This window comes from Nerophis ophidion, linkage group LG05, assembly GCF_033978795.1.
Source record: "Nerophis ophidion isolate RoL-2023_Sa linkage group LG05, RoL_Noph_v1.0, whole genome shotgun sequence".
Classification (NCBI taxonomy): Eukaryota; Metazoa; Chordata; class Actinopteri; order Syngnathiformes; family Syngnathidae; genus Nerophis; species Nerophis ophidion.
Genome location: NC_084615.1, coordinates 59,578,922 through 59,598,686, shown reverse-complemented (window position 1 = coordinate 59,598,686; position 19,765 = coordinate 59,578,922). Strand labels below are relative to the sequence as shown.

Genomic DNA, 19,765 nt, shown 5'->3' with positions numbered 1-19,765 from the left:
AGGAGCGGTGTAGTGACTCCTCCGTACCATACTGAGGCCTCAAGGAGTCGATCAAACAAAGGTCAAGAATGGTAAAAACTGCAGCTTCCTTAGAATGTACACAACAGAAATGTTAATTTCAAATGCTCAATTTGGCCAATTCTGATGCCAATCATCCCTGATTGGGATTGGGCGATACCAATACCAATCACATGTATTAACTGTCATTGTTTCAATTTATTTATAATGAGTGATACTGAACGTTTTCCAGTATCACTACACAATACTTTAACTATATGTGTATTCTTTTATAATTGTTTGATCAAAACAAAGTAAATAGTACACAATAACTAAACAGAAGCAAAAACTATCTACCACGCATTAAACTATGTTTTACTCTCAAAGTCATCCTGTGTTCAGGAAATTATTACTAGAGTTTGTAAACATTAACATTTGCATTTTGCAAACAGCTAAAATTATCCACAAAGCAAACTATAACTTGCTCCCCAAGAATGTACAAAATTTCTTCTCAACCAAAGAACGAGATTCCTCTACAGAATCTCCTCTCTGGTCAACAAAAGCACCTTGAGGATTCTAGCGGGAACTCTCATTCAACCCTTCTTCGATTACGCTTGCACCTCCTGGTACCCCAGCACCTCCAAAACCCTCAAATCTAGACTCCAAACATCCCAGAATAAACTAATCCGGTTACTTTTAGACCTCCACCCCAGATCACACCTTAATCCAACCCACTTCTCCAAAGTGGGCTGGCTCAGGGTGGAGGACAGAATAAAACAACTTGCACTGAGCCTAGTCTATAAAATCCGCTACACCTCCTTGATACCGAAGTACATGTCAAATTACTTCCTTAACGTAAATGACCGCCATAACCACAACACCAGGGGGAGCTCCACAAACCATGTTAAACCCAGATTTCGATCTAACAAATGTCTTAACTCATTCTCTTTCTATGCCACATCAATCTGGAATGCACTCCCAACAGGTATAAAAGTAAGTGCATCTCTATATTCCTTCAAAACCGCTCTAAAACAACACCTCCAGGCAACTTCAACACTTTACTAATACCCTCCTCCATTCACATCCCATCTCCCCGGATTATAAACAACTCAAATGTACTTCTAATGTATATACTTGTTCTTATGCTATGTGAACTCACTATGTTCTCTGCTGGCTGTACATATCCTACAAAATAAGACCTACACTGTTTCAATGTCCACATTTCTCTGTTGATGCAATTGTTGATGACTGAAGTTCTGATATCAACCAAAGCTCCTCATCCCACCCCCCGGATTGTAAATAATGTAAATAATTCAATGTATATACTATGATGATTAACTTGTGTGATGCCTGTATTATGTTGATAGTATATATTTGTACCATGAATTGATTAACGTGGACCCCGACTTAAACAAGTTGAAAACTTATTCGGGTGTTACCATTTAGTGGTCAATTGTACGGAATATGTACTGAACTGTGCAATCTACTAATAAAAGTATCAATCAATCAATCAATCAATCAAAACAAAAGAGGAGAAATATAACCCTAGAGGAAACGTGTATGCCCGTACAACACTTAAAACTTTTAGCATATCCGGATGTGGAATTAAACTATGGAATGGATTAACCAAATAAATCAAACAAAGCACCAATATGATTCAGTTTAAGAGACTGTTCAGACTAGAAGTGTTCACAAAGTACAAAGAAGAACAACTATGATGAACATCTTGAACTTTTTTTTTTTTGAGATAAACATTCTATATATATTTAATATTTGTTTACTTACTATGGTATATTATTTATTTATTTACTGTTCTGTTACAGAAAACAAGAAAATGTGATCAAATTGCTATGGTATGAAAAGGGGTAAGATTAAGAGAAGCTCTGGTTCTTCCTACTCCTCTTCGGAATTGCTGTAATGAAACAACTGGAAGAATGTGATGCATTCCATTGTATCGTATGCATGTTCAAAGTAAACTGAAACTGAACTAAACTGACCTAAATGCATACTTGCCAATCCTCACGGATTTTCCGGGAGACTCCCGAAATTCAGTGCCTTTCCCGAAAACCTCCCGGAAATCTACCGAAATTCACACCTCCTCCAGCTCCATGCGGACATGAATGGGGACAGCCTGTTTTCACGTCCGCTTTTTTGTTATATAAACAGCTTGCCTGCCCAATCACGTTACAACATTTACGTATTTTTAATAAAAAACTGCACACATAAGGAGACGAAGCAGAAGAACGAGGAAGTTACAGCCATGGCGACGGCGTCTGTAATATATTGATTCTATGTTGTCTGTCGCCATCTTCTGGTGAATGTTGGCTATAACGTTATGAGGTTGCTTTTTGATTGGGAAACGATTTACGTGGTGTTGTGCACCTGACGGCAAGTGACTCTCGCCAGTACGCAAATGGCAGAACAAAGGTTACTCAAATAGTGAAAGGTAAGTGTTGTTGTTGTTTTTTTTAAATAACCAGCAAGCACAGTTCAGTTCATAGAACTGTGTTTTTATTACTGTGTATTTGATAGGTGCCGTCTGAAATTCAACTATTTCTTTCATTTATATATATAATAAAATAAATATACGCCCCCCGCGACCCCAAAAGGGAATAAGCGGTAGAAAATGGATGGATGGATATATAGCTAGAATTCATTTAAAGTCAAGTATTTCATACATATGTATGTATATATATATATATATATATATATATATATATATATATATATATATATATAAATTTGAAATACTCGAGTTGGTGAATTATACTCGTCCCCTCTTAACCACGCCACCCGCCCAAACCACAACCCCAACCACGCCCCCCAACACCCGACCTCCCGAAATCGAAAGGTCTCAAGTTTGGCAAGTATGCCTAAATGGCACCTTTTAAGCAAACCAAACAAAAATGTTTCTCATATCTCCTAACTTGATATTCTAATCTTGTTATGAATATTTGGATAAATGTTGAAGAAACAGAAAGAAACTTGTTACGTGATGTGAGACCTAACTCCAAATGTCACTTTTTCCTTTAGCTCTTCAGACCACCCAGCCACCAAAGGTCCTTTTCCCCCCTGAGAGACAAGACACTCTGGTAGAGATCACACCTGGTAAGAATGAAATCCTATGCACTTATTATATACATCTGTTATAGAGATGTATCAAGGGATGTACTTATATCGTTGAGATTTTACCGATATCAATACCGGTATCGATTTTCGATACCAGTATTCATTGATGCTGTTATTGGTATTATGTGTAATTGGTGTAAATAGGTTGATTGCCAACACTAAACTTGGCCTATTGTGTGAATGTGAGTGTGAATGTTGTCTGTCTATCTGTGTCGGCCCTGCGGTGAGGTAGCGACTTGTCCAGGGTGTACAACCGCCTTCCGCCCGATTGTTGCTGAGATAGGCACCAGCACACCCCTCGACCCCAAAGGGAATAAGCGATAGAAAATGTATGGATGGATGGATGGTGTAAATAAATATGTGGAAAAAGTAAATTTGTTATTAACATTTGTTGTGGCACAAGAGGTTGTATACCACCAACATCATGCATGTGACATCTCACAGAAGGGAAGTCTTATCAACCCGTGCTTTGGAAGTCTTAAAATAAGTCGACTCTTTGCCGTGCAAGGTGCAATGCAGTTGTTATGTCATCCTCTTGCAATCGACCAGTCGATCTTTGAGACCCTATAGGTCGATTGCTGAAATATTGGAAAAAAATAATGTATTAATATGACGGAGAGTGACTAACAGACCCCCAAAAAAGCACACATTTTAACCCCTGAACACATTCACACGCCTCGCCTCTCTCTCTTCAGCCTCACATCCTCCACTCCCGACACTGCGGCCACACACCCCCGAGCATGGCTTTACCCGCTCGTCTCGCAAACGCGCCCTCATGACGTGCTCATAAATCATCGAGTGGCAACAATGCATTAAGGAGGACTGTTGCAAGGATCAGACATTTCCCAGAATTTCCCTGCATGCGAGGACTTGCATTTTGGGGACGCATCATTATATAGGCGCCCACACTTTGTGGGCAGCAATCAACAGGCTTCCTCTCTCTCGAGCAACGCGGTGCTGTAAGTTCTGCCACGTCTATTACAAACGGTAAGGTTCCGTAAAGATAAGCGGCCTGTTGGGCCGAGGCCCGTTTGTCAGTCCGGAGCCCACTGTCGTCATCATCATCATCGCTGGACTGCCACAGGACGATAACAAGCTAAATAATAGAGTCTGTGAACATTTTTCCATAGTATGGATGTTATGTTGATTTATATACAAAACTAAACAATGACGTGCTAAAGCAGTAATATATGATGAGACAAGGTGGCAGCTAATGAAGGACTTCCCTGTTTATCCACTCTTCACACTGGAAAACACACCAGGTGAACAGCTGATTTTACTACTTCCGATGCTGATGTAACCTGACTCGAGTCCCATACGTGACGATAAGATGAACAAATATAGTACAGCGCAAGGATTATAGTAGTCATAAACTGTTAGCTTATACAGCAGGGATGCCCAAAGTGCGGCACAGGGGCCATTTGTGGTCCGTGACTCCTTTGTCATTGGCCCTAGGCCAGGGGTCGGCAACCCAAAATGTTGAAAGAGCCCCATTGGACCAAAAATACAAAAAACAAATCTGTCTGGAGCCATAACAAAAGAAAAGCTGTATATACGTCTTATAATGAAGGCAACACATGACATGTTATATATTAGCTACATTAGCCTACTACCAAAATGTGTCACAGGCTGAAGCAAATCTTTGATGACAAAAATGTTAATTTAATATTTATTCTACACATTTTTACAACATTAGAAAACATTAGTAATCAGAGGCTACTCAGAAGGTGAGAAAACTACTGGAAATTACTGGCTTAGAATGACCAAAAGTATAGAGGTGTGTGTTCAAGTTAAAGGAGACAGCAGGCTGTCTTCTTTTAACAGATAAATTACAATCTTTGGCAAGCTAGGTAATGTTTGCAGTGGTTTGGAACAACATGGCACACAAACAACTATCTGAAATGCAGCCATACAGATAATGTGTCATGAAACATGCAGAACTAAATTATATACAAAGACGATAAACGTAAAGGATAAGAAATTAGCTAAAATATACCTACAAATGAGGCGTAATGATGCAATACGTGCATACAGCTAGCCTAAATAGCATTGATTAGCTTGCAGTCATGCACTGACCAAATATGCCTGATTAGCCCTCCAACAAGTCCATCACGGATTCACGCACAGCATAAAAGGTTTGGTGGACAAAATGAGACAAAGACGGAGTGGAAGATTTTGCATGTAAACGAACTTTTGCGTCACAGTCCACACACTATGGTGGGTTCAAGAACCGCCAAAATTAGTAGAAAAAAAAGTTCACCAAATACTCTCATCAGTGAAGCAAACACACAAACATTTTAAACTGTTGGTTTTTTAACAATTAGTAAAGTTTGTGTCGTGTTTGTCCTCAAACAAAAACATACTAAAACAGAAAATTCCATTTTAAATCCTTTTTTTAAAAATGCTTCAGGCACATTACAAAAATACACCTTCACCTTGGTCGATCTTGCTTCGATTTTTGGCTGAGACCAGGGATTTTGGCCTCGAAAAGGTTGGTGACCACTTTTGTAAAGACCACAATGATCCATCACTGTGTTCTTCCTATTCATTACAATTACATTCAGCTGGAAATAATATGTGATCCTAGGTTACATCACTGAGGATGTGTCCAGTTGCACCATTGGTGTATTTAAAAAGTTGCTTTTCTGGGACAACCAGTGACTACCAGGAACAGTCTGGTTGACCACCAAGTACAGATTGGTGACAGCTGGAGAGACAGCGGACAGCCCGGAAAGACTGCACCGGGGCAGTGAGGGGTAGCATCCCGAGCTGCACCTTCTGAGAGGAAGGAACGCACACCAAGCTACGAATCGACCTACAGGAAATATACCCCCAGGGATTCCCGAGAGGGGGGGCGGAAGAGAATCCCACTGGACGGATCAAAGGTTGACGACACATGGCAATGGTAACACGACGACGACTATGGAATGCATATGTGGGAAGGTATGCAAGAACCGACATGGCCTGCGGATCCACCAGGCCAGGATGAAGTGTATGCAGAAGGTGGTAGAATCACAGCGCACAGGAACTATGCCTGGTGAGACGCAGGAGGAGCCAGGCCTGGAGTCACCCCACAGTGCCCGGAGCCTCGAGGTGATTCAACCACCAGATGCACGCAGGACATCAGAACATCGTCGGGTAAAGTGGCCCCAAGGTAGCAAGAAGAAAGAGTGGTTCCAGTTTGATGAAGATGCTGATACCATTTTGGAAACAACAGCCAAAGGGGGACGCTGATCGACGCCTCAAGAATGGCCTTCAGGAGGTGATTTCCTGAGCTCGCATGAACTTCAAGCTGGCCAAGTCGAGGGCCCTAGTGCTAAAGAAAGGAAAGGTTACTGGCAAGTTCTGCTTCTCACTTGGCACCACTAAAATACCATCATTCACCGAGGAACCTGTGAAGAGCTTGGGAAAGGTGTTTAATTGCAGCCTGAAAGACGCAGCCTCCACAAAATCGACCAACCAAGACCTGGAGACCTGGCTGACCGTGGTGGATAAGTCCGGCCTTCCTGGCAAGTTCAAGGCCTGCATTTACCAGCACGGGATTCTCCCTCGGATCCTCTGGCCCCTCATGGTGTACGAAGTCCCCATTTCAACGGTAGAAGGCTTTGAGATGAGGGTCAGTAGGTTCCTGCGCAGGTGGCTAGGACTGCCGCAAAGCCTGAGCAGCATTGCTCTATAAGGGCATAACAACAAACTGAAGCTCCCCATCAGCAGCCTGAGCGAGGAGTTCATGGTGACACGGTCCAGGAAGCTCCTACAATATTGGGAGTCCATTGACCCAAAGGTTGCACAGGCTGGGATTGAAGTCAGGACGGGGCGGAAGTGGAGAGCTGTCGAGGCTGTGGATGTCGCAGAGGCAAAGCTACGGCAAAAGGTTTTGGTCGGAGCAGTGGCGCAGGGGAGATCTGGCTTAGGTAGCAGAAGAACACCTTGCTATGATAAGGCGCAGGGGAAAGAGAAGAGGTCACTGATCCTCGAGGAGGTGCGAGCAGTAGTTGAGGAAAGGCGAGCCTGCCAGATGGCGGGAATGCGGCAACAGGGCGCCTGGACGAGATGGGAACAAGCATCAGAGCGTAAGGTCACATGGACCGAGCTCTGGAAAGCCGAACCCCATCGAATAAAGTTCTTGATCCAGGCGGTCTACGATGTGCTGCCAAGTCCAACCAACCTCTTCACCTGGGGAAAGGTGGAGACACCAGGGTTCCCCCTCTGCCAGAGGAGAGGAACCTTGGAGCACATCCTAAGCTGTTGTCCAAAAGCCCTGGGTGAAGGGCGGTACCGCTGGCGACATGACCAGGTCCTGAAGGCCATAGCTGATGCCATCCACAGGGGAGTCAGTCACAGCAAGAGCCTCCGCCCAGTGAAGAGTACTGCTTTCATCAGAGCTGGGGAGAAGTCAACACCGGCTGCCCGGAACACCTCTTCTGGTCTGTTGGCAACAGCACGCGACTGGGAGCTGTCAGTTGATCTGGGAAAGCAGATGAAGTTCCCTGACGTGGTTGCTAAAACAACGCTAAGGCCAGATATTGTGCTCACCTCAGTGGCCTCCAAGCAGGTAATCCTTGGGAGGACCGTATGGAAGAGGCCAATGAGAGGAAGAGCGCAAAGTACTCTCAGCTTGTGGAGGAGTGTCGGAGCAATGGGTGGCGAGCGATGTGCCGGCCTGTTGAAGTGGGATGTCGAGGGTTTGTGGGCAAATCTCTCTGCAGGGCCTACAGAATGCTTGGCATCACAGGGGCCAGCCAGCAAAGGGCCATGAAGTTAGTCACAGATGCAGCAGAAGTGGCATCAAGGTGGCTGTGGATCAGGAGGGGAGAGGCGTGGCATGTAGGGTAGTAGCGCTACCTGGACACAGGCTGGGGGCCTGATCAACCCTGGTTGGGTCGCCTAGGGGAGGGGGTCTGATTGTTGAAAGACCCGAAAACCCCTGTGATCCTAGGTTACATCACTGAGGATGTGTCCAGTTGCACCATTGGTGTATTTAAAAAGTTGCGTATGGCATTTGTGTACAGTGCACAGACTTCATGCATGATTTGATTATATCAAATATAAATCAATACAATTCATTAGCATGTAACGTGGGTGTGCATTTAAGCAAGGTGTGTTTTGAAGCGACGCAAACAAGGCGCAATGGAGTGACTTCAGACGGCAAATACAAACCTGCGGATGGCATGCTGCTTTATGGATTATTTTACTTGAATTTTTCACTGTGCGGTTGATGAAGTGCAGCAGTTTGGTGAAGCATGTTAATTTCAATCTGATTCTAACTCTTGTTAGCATGTGTGACTTTAAAGGACATTGGAGGAGGAAATATTGTTGTGTTACAAACTTTTTTGTGGTGTTGCTTCTTTATATGCGATTATTCCAAGATGATTATCAGAGCTTAGGGTTGCAAGATAGGGCAAAAATTTAAAAAAATCTGATCTCGATTAAAATCACAATTGTTTACAATGTTTTTAACCCGACAGTTTTAAGCGTTGCTATCAAAAAACAAACAAACTGTTCGGCTTTCCCCTGACAGTTTGTCTATGTTTTAGTTTTTTCCTCTGCATTAGTCTGTTTCCTCTGTTTAGTATCTCCTGTCTTTAGTTCCTGTCTAGTGCTCTTATTTTGTCAGCTTCCTGTCTTGTTCCCTGAGTGCTGTGTGCCTCCTCAGCTGCGGCTGATTGGCACCTGGCCACACCAGTTGCCAATCAGCCTGCTCCTATTTGTACCTGCTTTGTCTTGTGTCAGTTGCTGGATCATTGTATTGTCGTTGCCACATATCACTCTTATCGTGCTACCTGTCGTGTCATTTTGTTACAGCTACTACCTGTCATGCTACATTTTGTCCTGGTCGTCGTAGCGGTAAGCTGATTCTGTTAGCATTAATTATTTCCAGTTTTTCTGTTTGCTATCCACTAGCTTCCATGCTAAAGTTCCTTGTTGTTTTCTAGTTTCCAGTGCTAGCTCCCTTAGTTTGTTATTCCGCCCACGTGCGTGCTTTTTGTTTGTTCTTGTTTAGTTTTAATTAAATCATGTTTTCATATTCTATGCCTGCCTCCGTCTCTGCATCTTGGGGTTCATCAACAACAAATACTTCTGACACAAACCATGGATTAGTTTGAGATTTTATTAACATTCTGAACAAATAGAAAATAAAATAAAATAAAATAAGAAAAAGCAAAAAAACATAACAAAGTACCATAAAATTTGAGTTGACATGATTTTCAGTAAAAGAAAGCACACACAGGGATGCATCAGTCCGTTGGTATTTGGGAGTCCAACTATAGTATAAGAAGTTAATGTTAAAGTACCATTGATAGTCACACAAACACTAGGTGTGGTGAGATTCCCCTCTGCATTTGACCTATCACCTTGTTCCAGCCCCTGGGAGGTGAGGGGAGCCTTGACCAGCAGCAGTGGCTGCGCTCGGGAATCATTTTGGTGATTTAACCCCCAAATCCAACCCTTGATTTGAGTGCCAAGCAGGAAGGTAACGGGTCCCATTTTCATAGTCTTTGATATGATTCGGTCTGGGTTTGAACTCACGACCTACCGATCTCAGGGCGGCACTCTAACCACAAACCCACTGAGCAGAAGAAGTTGTCAAGTTATCACAAGCTTGCCAATGAAGATCTGTAGTCTATCTCTTTTTTTCAACCAAAAATGCTTTGCTCTGATTAGGGGGTACTTGAATTAAAAAATTTTTCACAGGGGGTACATCACTGAAAAAAGGTTGAGAACCACTGGCCTAGATAACTCCAAGTTATTGCTGACATGTATCTTCCCTTTGCTGTGTGTTGAGCTCCAAGTTTGGTCATTCTCTTAAAAGCCTACTGAAATGAGATTTTCTTATTTAAACGGGGATAGCATGTCCATTCTATGTGTCATACTTGATCATTTTGCGATATTGCCATATTGTTGCTTAAAGGATTTAGTAGAGAACATCCACGATAAAGTTCGCAACTTTTGGTCGCTGATGGAAAAGCCCTGCCTTTACCGGAAGTCGCAGACGATGACGTCACCCGTTGAGGGCTCCTCACATCCTCACATTGTTTTTAGTGGGAGCCTCCAACAAAAAGAGCTATTCGGACCGAGAAAACGACAATTTCCCCATTAATTTGAGCGAGGATGAAATATTTGTGTTTGAAGATATTGATAGCGACGGACTACAACAAAAAATAGATCAAATCAAGTTTAAAAAAAAAGCTATTGCATTGGGACGGATTCAGATGTTTTTGGACACATTTACTAGGATAATTCTGGGAAATCCCTTATCTTTCTATTGTGTTGCTAGTGTTTTAGTGAGTTTAATAGTACCTGATAGTCAGAAGGGTGTGTCCACGGGTGTCTTAAGTCCAGTGTCTGATGGAAGTCGATGGCAGCTGTATGGACAGCACTAGCTCAGCTGATCCCCGGTAAGTGGCGATGTTTTACCACAATTTTCTCACCGAAAACTGCTGGTTGACATTAGGTCGGGATCCATGTTCGCTTGACCGCTCTGATCCATAGGAAAGCTTCACCTCCGGGAATTTTAAACAAGGAATCACCATGTGTTTGTGTGGCTGAAGGCTAAAGCTTCCCAACTCCATCTTTCTACTTTGACTTCTCCATTATTAATTGAACAAATTGCAAAAGATTCAGCAACACAGATCTCCAAAATACTGTGTAATTCTGCGGTTAAAGCAGATGACTTTTTGCTGTGTGTGTGCGCAGCGCTCATATTTCCTTACTGTCCGTGACGTCACGCGTACACGTCATCATTCCACGAAGTTTTCAACAAGATACTCCCGGGAAATTTAAAATTGCCATTTAGTAAACTATAAAGGCCGTATTGGCATGTGTTGCAATGTTAATATTTCATCATTGATATATAAACTGTCAGACTGCGTGGTCGGTAGTAGTGGGTTTCAGTACCTTGTAACAGCATGTGGGGCAGTAAAAGGTCGACTCTGATTGGCTGTTCCACCATCTTTGATCGAGTTAATAAATTATCAAAGTTGATCACTGTGATGGACTTGAAATGTATCATGACCATATAATAGCCCCGCCTTATAAGATCCTCCCTGTGTTTTTTTGTCATGCGGTGCAGCGGCACCTACTGTATATGAATGTGACAGCGCACGTGTCATTAAACAAGGGATAGCTGGATTTAAAAAAAATAGCCTTGAATGACCGATAGCCATAGCATTATTCCAGCATTTTAAAGGCCCTCTAGGAACGACCCAGTTAGGAACCAATACCAAAAAATAGCAGTTCTCGGTATACATCCCAAGGTGTATTTTTCAGCAGCTGAGATAGGCTCTAGCACCCCTCGCAACCCCGAAAAGGACAAGCGGTAGAAAATGGATGGATGGATAGAAGTTCCCATATTGAACATATTTAGTGTTTTTCACAGGACTGCAAAGGGTCTTATTAATATCTAAATATAGCTGCTAAGTCGTTGGCAACACTGATCCCCTTCATCTCTGAGAGACCAGTTGAGTATCAGATGCAATGTAGTGGGATTTCTATCACCTCCAATAGGGAATTGTAACAACAAGCTACATTTGCTGAGTGTCATGTCCAAATCTGTTTGTGTTGGTACCAATAGATCTGTGGCAGTACAAATTTATTTGTGACAAGATGCAACAATCTTCCTTGCAATATGGTAAACAAATACCGTGCATTCCAAGCTTTGGAAAACATAAGTCATGGCTAGCATTTGTGCCGAGGCTAGGCCTGACCTTGATAATCTATTTTTTTATGAAAGCTACTGTATTTGTTTTCCTTAAATCATGAGCTTAAAACTGAGGTAAGGACTGAACCGTGATTTTGGCGTATCCTTACACCTTAAGATCATCTTACAAATAGTTGTCATTTGTGCAATGTCCTTGAATGTTTTCACTATGGCAACTTGCTGTTACATCACACACAGTATACTGTACAGCAGGGTCACCAACCTTTTTTAAACCAAGAGCTACTTCTTGGGTACTGATTAATGCGAAGTGCTACCAGTTTGATACACACTTAAATAAATAGCCAAAAATAACCAATTTGCTCAATTTACCTTTAACTCTATTATTATTAATAATCAAGTATATTTATCTGTGTGAAAACACTGATCATCTTAATGATTCCTCACAATAAATATATATAGAAACAGATAAATATAAAAAAAAAAAATAATGGGTATTTCTGTCTGTCATTCCGTAGTAAATTTTTTTCCTTCTACGGAAAGTTTTTTTGTAGAGAATAAATGATGAAAAAAACTCTTAATTGAACGGTTTAAAAGAGGAGAAAACACAAAAGAAATTTAAATTCAATTTTGAAAGATAGTTTATCTTCAATTTCGACTCTTTAAAATTCAAAACTCAACCGAAAGAAAGAAGAGAAAAACTAGCTAATTCAAATTTTTTTGAAAAAATTAAAAAAATTTAGAGAACATCATTAGTAATTTTTCCTGATTAAGATTAATTTTAGAATTTTGATGACATGTTTTAAATAGGTTAAAATCCAATCTGCACTTTGTTAGAATATATAGCAAATTGGACCAAGCTATATTTCTAACATTATTTCTTCTATATTTTCCAGAACAAAAATTTTAAAAGAAATTCAAACGACTTTGAAATAAGATTTAAATTTGATTCTACAAATGTTCTAGACTTGCCAGAATAATTTTTGGGAATTTTAATCATAAATTTGAAGAAGTGTTTCACCAATATTCTTCGTCGAAAAAAGAGAAGCTAAAATGAAGAATTAAAATCAAAATCTATTTATTATTCTTTACAATAAAAAATATAAATTGAACTGAACATTGATTTAAATTGTCAGGAAAGAAGAGGACATAAATTAAAAGGTAAAAAGGTATATGTGTTTAAAAATCCTAAAATAATTTTTAAGGTTGTGTTTTTTCTCTAAAATTGTGTTTCTGAAAGTTATAAGAAGCAAAGTAAAAAAAAAAAAGAATGTATTTAAACAAGTGAAGAGAAAGTCTTTAAAATATTTTCTTGGATTTTCAAATTCTATTTGAGTTTTGTCTCTCTTAGAATTAAAAATGTCGAGCAAAGCGAGACCAGTTTGCTTGTAAATAAATACAATTTTAAAAATAGAGGCAGCTCACTGTTAAGTGCTGCTATTTGAGCTATTTTTTGAACAGGCAAGCGGGCGACTCATCTGGTCCTTACGGGCGACCTGGTGCCCGCGGGCACCACGTTGGTCACCCCTGCTGTACAGTATATCATTTAGTACAACACTTACCAATGCAGGCAGCACGGTGGTCAGGGGTGATTGATTGAGACTAGTTAGTAGATTGCACAGTACAGTACATATTCTGTACACTAATTGGTAACACCCAAATAAGTTTTTCAACTTGTTTTAGTCGGGGTTTACGTTAGTGCAGGTGTCTCACAATACAAAGGTCCTGGGTTCGATTCCTGGGTCTTTCTGTGTGGAGTTTGCATGTTCCCCCTGTGACTGCGTGGGTTCCCTCCGTGTACTCTGGCTTCCTCCCACCTCCAAAGACATGCACCTGGGGATAGGTTGATTGGCAACACCAAACCTAGTGTGTGTAGTGACTTGACCAGGGTGTACCCGCCTTCCGCCCGAATGCAGCTGAGATAAGGGAGAAGCGGTAGAAATGGCTGGATGGAAGGACTTACCAATGCAAGAGAGTGGTTTTAATTTAGTCGGAAATGTGTTTGTCAAAGTAACAAGCACTTTCAGGAGGCAGGTTAAGTAGGACATTATATTGAAAGAAACAGACAGGAAGGGTATCATTAAGTCTGTTTCCAGTTTGCTTGTGTACTAAAATGCATGGTGCATGATCAGATCCAGCATCAGCATTCTGATTTTGAGTGTGTGTATGCATGTGTGTGTGTGTGTGTGTGTGTGGGTATCCTGCTGTACTGCGGTCCCTCTGACAATGTAGCACTGTTGGCAGGCAGGTGTTTGGACGCATGTACTAGTCAGGGTGTTTGTGTATTTCCATTCATTCCAGATTGATGTAGTAACAAATAGGCCCCTAGGCCTCTGCACACTGATTGCAGAAGTGACACCATTTATGTGTATTTTACTATTTTAATAGTAATAACCTTGTTTTGTTTTTTTACCAGTGGGAGGTTTACTTCAGCAAGCCAATATGTTGTTAATTTTCTTACTGTTGTCTTATATATAAATTCACTGAGAAAATTCTCCACCCATGTTTGTCCCCCACCCCCTACGTACCGTATCAGTACTTAATTTCTACATCCTCTGCTTTCTCTCACTCCATAATGCTGTGGGTAATCAACACAATTCATTTAACTCATCATTATCCCGCTAATGCAGGCTGGAGGCAGATGAAATACATAATTAAAGATTGATTTGCGATATGGGTTTACTGGACTTAAATAAAAAAAGAATGAACTAATGAATAATGATGTATGAGGAATTAGATTAACGTGGACCCCGACTTAAACAAGTTGAAAAACTTATTCGGGTGTTACCATTTAGTGGTCAAATGTACGGAATATGTACTGTACTGTGCAAACTACTAATAAAAGTATCAATCAATCGATCAATCAATGGTCAATACATGTCTTTTAAAACCCCTGTCTTGTAAGCTCGAGCTGCTTTTATAATGAACTATGTTGTCTTTTTAAAGAGTGTGAACAAATATCAGACAGTGTCGCCTTAAGATTTTGAATGTTCCACTCCGTAGGATCGTGTTTTCGGCTTAAAAGGTTTTTGGTTATAAACGGCAAAACAGTGCGCCCAACCAACCAAAAAAAAATTGAAGCTTTCGCAAGATGACACCCTTTTGACAAAAGACGTAACTGCACTTGTTGTCCATGTAGATACAATTAGTGTTCATATACAGTATGAGGTCTAGTCTTACACATCTCCCGTCCAAAGGCAAAACCCAGGAACTCATCCATCCATCCATTTTCTACCGCTTATTCCCTTTCGGGGTCGCGGGGGGCGCTGGCGCCTATCTCAGCTACAATCGGGCGGAAGGCAGTATACACCCTGGACAAGTCGCCACCTAATCGCAGGGCCAACACAGATTCACATTCACACTCACATTCACACACTAGGGCCAATTTAGTGTTGCCAATTAACCTATCCCCAGGTGCATGTCTTTGGAAGTGGGAGGAAGCCGGAGTACCCGGAGGGAACCCACGCATTCACGGGGAGAACATGCAAACTCCACACAGAAAGATCCCGAGCCTGAATTTGAACCCAGGACTGCAGGAACTTCGTATTGTGAACCCAGGAACTCAATGTTGGTCAAAACTGAGCTGATAATAATTTTGGAGTTCCTAGGTCAGGGGTAGGGAACCTATGGCTCTAGAGCCAGATGTGGCTCTTTTGATGACAGCACCTGGCTCTCAGATAAATCTTAGCTGACATTGCTTACCACGATAAGTAATTAATTATTCAGCTGGTAATTCCAGGGTCAAAAATAACGTTAAAAATACAAACCATTCTCATGCATTTTCATCGATCTATCCGGTTTTTACCGCACCTGTTCAAAAAGTCGGATTAATGGTAAGAAGTATTTTATTTATTTTTGGTTAGCCTCAGAATAACAATGTTATTAAAAAGAATAAGAGACGTATTATACTCTAAAAATGTTGATCTTTCTTAAAATGCACGCATGTAGTTGTATTCAGTGTTAAAAAAATTTATATATATGGCTCTCACGGATATACTTTTATAAATATTTGGCTTGTATGGCTCTCTCAGCCAAAAAGGTTCCCGACCCCTGTCCTAGGTGATATACTTTACATTAGTGTATGCGATATTGTAATTTGTTCCGTAAGTAAGCTGTTACACGCATGGCAGGACCTAGCAACTACCACATAACCGTGTAGATACAACTGAAAAACCTTGTATATCAAGGGACCAATCGAAGCTTCTTTGTCAGTCGCCTTATTGTCTTTAATGAGACATTTGCACGAATGGGGGCCGACGGTCAACCTGATTATGTGATATTATGGCACGAGGGGATATTTGGAAGATTGGCCCAGGATGTTGCAAGCACCTTCATTAAATGTATTGTTCTTGATTCTTCCCCTTGCATACTCTTTTGGGCAGATAACTGTGGAGGTCAAAATAAAAACTGGACGCTGTACACGGCTCTTGCCCAATGTGCAAACGCAGAATGGGGCCCGCCCGAGATTGTGATAAAATATCTGGAGAAAGGGCACACGTTCATGAGAGCAGATTCAATCCATGGCTCAATCGGCAAGAAAATGAAAGCTCAAGAAAACATCTATACGTTTGATGACTTTGTAGATCTTTGTAAGACAGCATCAAGATAGATTGGTTTTCATTTGTTTTCTCAAAATCAGCTAGGAGGGTGTTACTAGGTTTTGCCTTTGGACGTGAGACATAGGAATGCAAGATTATTGGACAAAAGCTAATAAAGATAATTTTTATCAATATTGAAATCACTATTATTAATAATGATTATTCATTGTGTTTGATAAAACAGTGTTAGGGTGTGAACACGATTCCATCATGTAATTTGTAATATCTAATAAAAATGCTCTAGATGAACATTATCTATACAGTGGGGCAAAAAAAGTATATAGTCAGCCACCGATTGAGCAAGTTCTCGCACTAAAAATAATGACAGAGGTCTGTAATTTTCATCATAGGTACACTTCAACTGTGAGAGACAGAATGTGGAAAAAAATTCAGGAATTCACACTGTAGGAATTTTAAAGAATTTATTTGTAAATTATGGTGGAAAATAAGTATTTGGTCAACCATTCAAAGCTCTCACTGATGGAAGGAGGTTTTGGCTCAAAATCTCACGATACATGGCCCCATTCATTCTTTCCTTAACACGGATCAATCGTCCTGTCCTCTTAGTAGAAAAACAGCCCCAAAGCATGATGTTTCCACCCCCATGCTTCACAGTAGTTATGGTGTTCTTGTAATTGCACTTTGAGAAACGTTGTTCTTAAACTGTTTGACTATTTGCTCAGTATTCTTCTTCCTCTAAACACGACGAGTCGAGTTTATACCAAAATGGATACATGGCTGATACAGCAGAGGATTGGGAAAATGTCATGTGGTCAGAAGAGAAATCAAAATAGAACTTTTTGGTATAAACTCAACTCGTCGGAAGAAGAATAGTGAGCAATCAATCAATCAATCAATGTTTATTTATATAGCCCCAAATCACAAATGTCTCAAAGGACTGCACAAATCATTACGACTACAACATCCTCGGAAGAACCCACAAAAGGGCAAGGAAAACTCACACCCAGTGGGCAGGGAGAATTCACATTCAGTGGGACGCCAGTGACAATGCTGACTATGAGAAACCTTGGAGAGGACCTCAGATGTGGGCAATCCCCCCCCCCCCCCCCTCTAGGGGACCGAAAGCAATGGATGTCGAGCGGGTCTAACATGATACTGTGAAAGTTCAATCCGTAGTGGCTCCAAGACAGCAGTGAGAGTCCCGTCCACAGGAAACCATCTCAAGCGGATCAGCAGCGTAGAGATGTCCCCAACCGATACAGGCGAGCGGTCCATCCTGGGTCCCGACGAGCGGTCCATCCTGGGTCTCGACTCTGGACAGTCAGTACTTCATCCATGGTCATCGGACCGGACCCCCTCCACCAGGGAGGGGGGGACATAGGAGAAAGAAAAGAAGCGGCAGATCAACTGGTCTAAAAAGGAGGTCTATTTAAAGGCTAGAGTATACAGATGAGTTTTAAGATGAGACTTAAATGCTTCTACTGAGGTAGCATCTCGAACTGTTACCGGGAGGGCATTCCAGAGTACTGGAGCCCGAACGGAAAACGCTCTATAGCCCGCAGACTTTTTTTGAGCTCTAGGAATCACTAATAAGCCGGAGTCTTTTGAACGCAGATTTCTTGCCGGGACATACGGTATAATACAATCAGCAAGATAGGCTGGAGCTAGACCGTGTAGTATTTTATACGTAAGTAGTAAAACCTAAAAGTCACATCTTAAGTGCACAGGAAGCCAGTGCAGGTGAGCCAGTTCAGGCGTAATATGATCAAACTTTCTTGTTCTTGTCAAAAGTCTAGCAGCCACATTTTGTACCAACTGTAATCTTTTAATGCTAGACATGGGGAGACCCGAAAATAATACGTTACAGTAATCGAGACGAGACGTAACAAACGCATGGATAATGATCTAGGCGTCTTTAGTGGACAAAATGGAGCGAATTTTAGCGATATTACGGAGATGAAAGATGGCTGTTTTAGTAACGCTTTTAATGTGTGACTCAAAGGAGAGAGTTGGGTCGAAGATAATACCCAGATTTTTTACAGAGTCACCTTGTTTTATTATGTGGTTGTCAAATGTTAAAGTTGTATTATTAAATAGAGGTCGGTGTCCAGCAGGACCGATAATCAGCATTTCCGTTTTTTTGGCATTAAGTTGCAAAAAGTTAGCGGACATCCATTGTTTAATTTCATTAAGACACGCTTCCAACTGACTACAGTCCGGCGTGTTGGTCAGCTTTAGGGGCATGTAAAGTTGGGTGTCATCAGCATAACAGTGAAAGCTAATACCGTATTTGCGTATGACGTCACCTAGCGGCAGCATGTAGATGCTGAAGAGTACAGGGCCAAGGACCGAACCCTGGGGAACTCCACACGTTACCTTAACATAGTCCGAGGTCACACTGTTATAGGAGACGCACTGCATCCTATCAGTAAGATAAGAGTTAAACCATGACAGGGCTGAGTCCGACATACCAATTCGTATTTTGATACGCTCTAATAAAATATTATGATCGACGGTATCGAAAGCAGCACTAAGATCGAGGAGCAACAACATAGATGACGCATCAGAGTCCATCGTTAGCAATAGATCATTAGTCAGTTTTGCGAGGGCTGTCTCAGTCGAGTGATTTGCCCTGAAACCGGATTGAAAGGTTTCACATAGATTGTTAAACGCTAAGTGCTCATTTAGCTGCTCTGCAACAATTTTTTCGAGGATTTTCGAAATAAAGGGAAGGTGAGACACCGGTCGGTAGTTTACCATGAGGTCAGGATCGAGGTTAGGTCTTTTAAGGAGAGGATGAATAACCGCTTTTTTGAATGCAACGGGAACAGTGCCCGAGGAAAGTGATAAGTTTATAATATTTAGCACTGATGGACCTAATAATACAAAAAGCTCCTTGATAAGTTTCCCAGGAAGTGGGTCAAGTAAACATGTTGTTTGTTTTATTCCATTTACACGTTGTAACAATCCTTCTAATGTTATTTCATCAAAACGAGAGAAACTATTTTGGATATTTGCAGTATCCGCCGTATATACAATCGTATCCGTGTTACTATAACCCCGTTGTAGCTGGGACGCATTGTCTTTAATCTCCTTTCTAATAAGTTCAATTTTCTTATTAAAGAACTTCATAAAGTCATCTGCCGAATGGGTGGAGCTACTGGAAGGAGTCCCTTGTTGGGTTAGCGATGCTACTGTACTAAACAAAAATTTTGGATCGTTTTTATTAATGCGGATGAGATTTGAGTAATAATTAGTTTTAGCTAAGGTAAGCATGCGTTTATAAGTTATTAAACTATCACTCCATGCTTGATGGTGCACCTCAAGTTTAGTCGTGCGCCATTTGCGTTCCAGCTTTCTACATAATAATTTCTGAGCTCTAGTTTCTTCAGTAAACCATGGCGTACGCCTTTTTGGAGCC

The 19,765-nt window shown here is 41.3% G+C and overlaps 1 protein-coding gene across 3 annotated transcripts in view; it reads left to right on the top strand.

Annotated features, from left to right (window-relative positions):
- Nucleotides 1-19,765, top strand: part of il1rapl2 (interleukin 1 receptor accessory protein-like 2) — a 761,422-nt gene that overhangs the window by 643,465 nt on the left and 98,192 nt on the right. For all 3 annotated transcript variants that reach the window (XM_061901658.1, XM_061901657.1, XM_061901659.1), the window contains one exon: nucleotides 3,031-3,105. In XM_061901658.1, coding sequence (XP_061757642.1) covers nucleotides 3,031-3,105 — 75 coding nt within the window. The remainder of the gene's footprint in view (nucleotides 1-3,030; nucleotides 3,106-19,765) is intronic.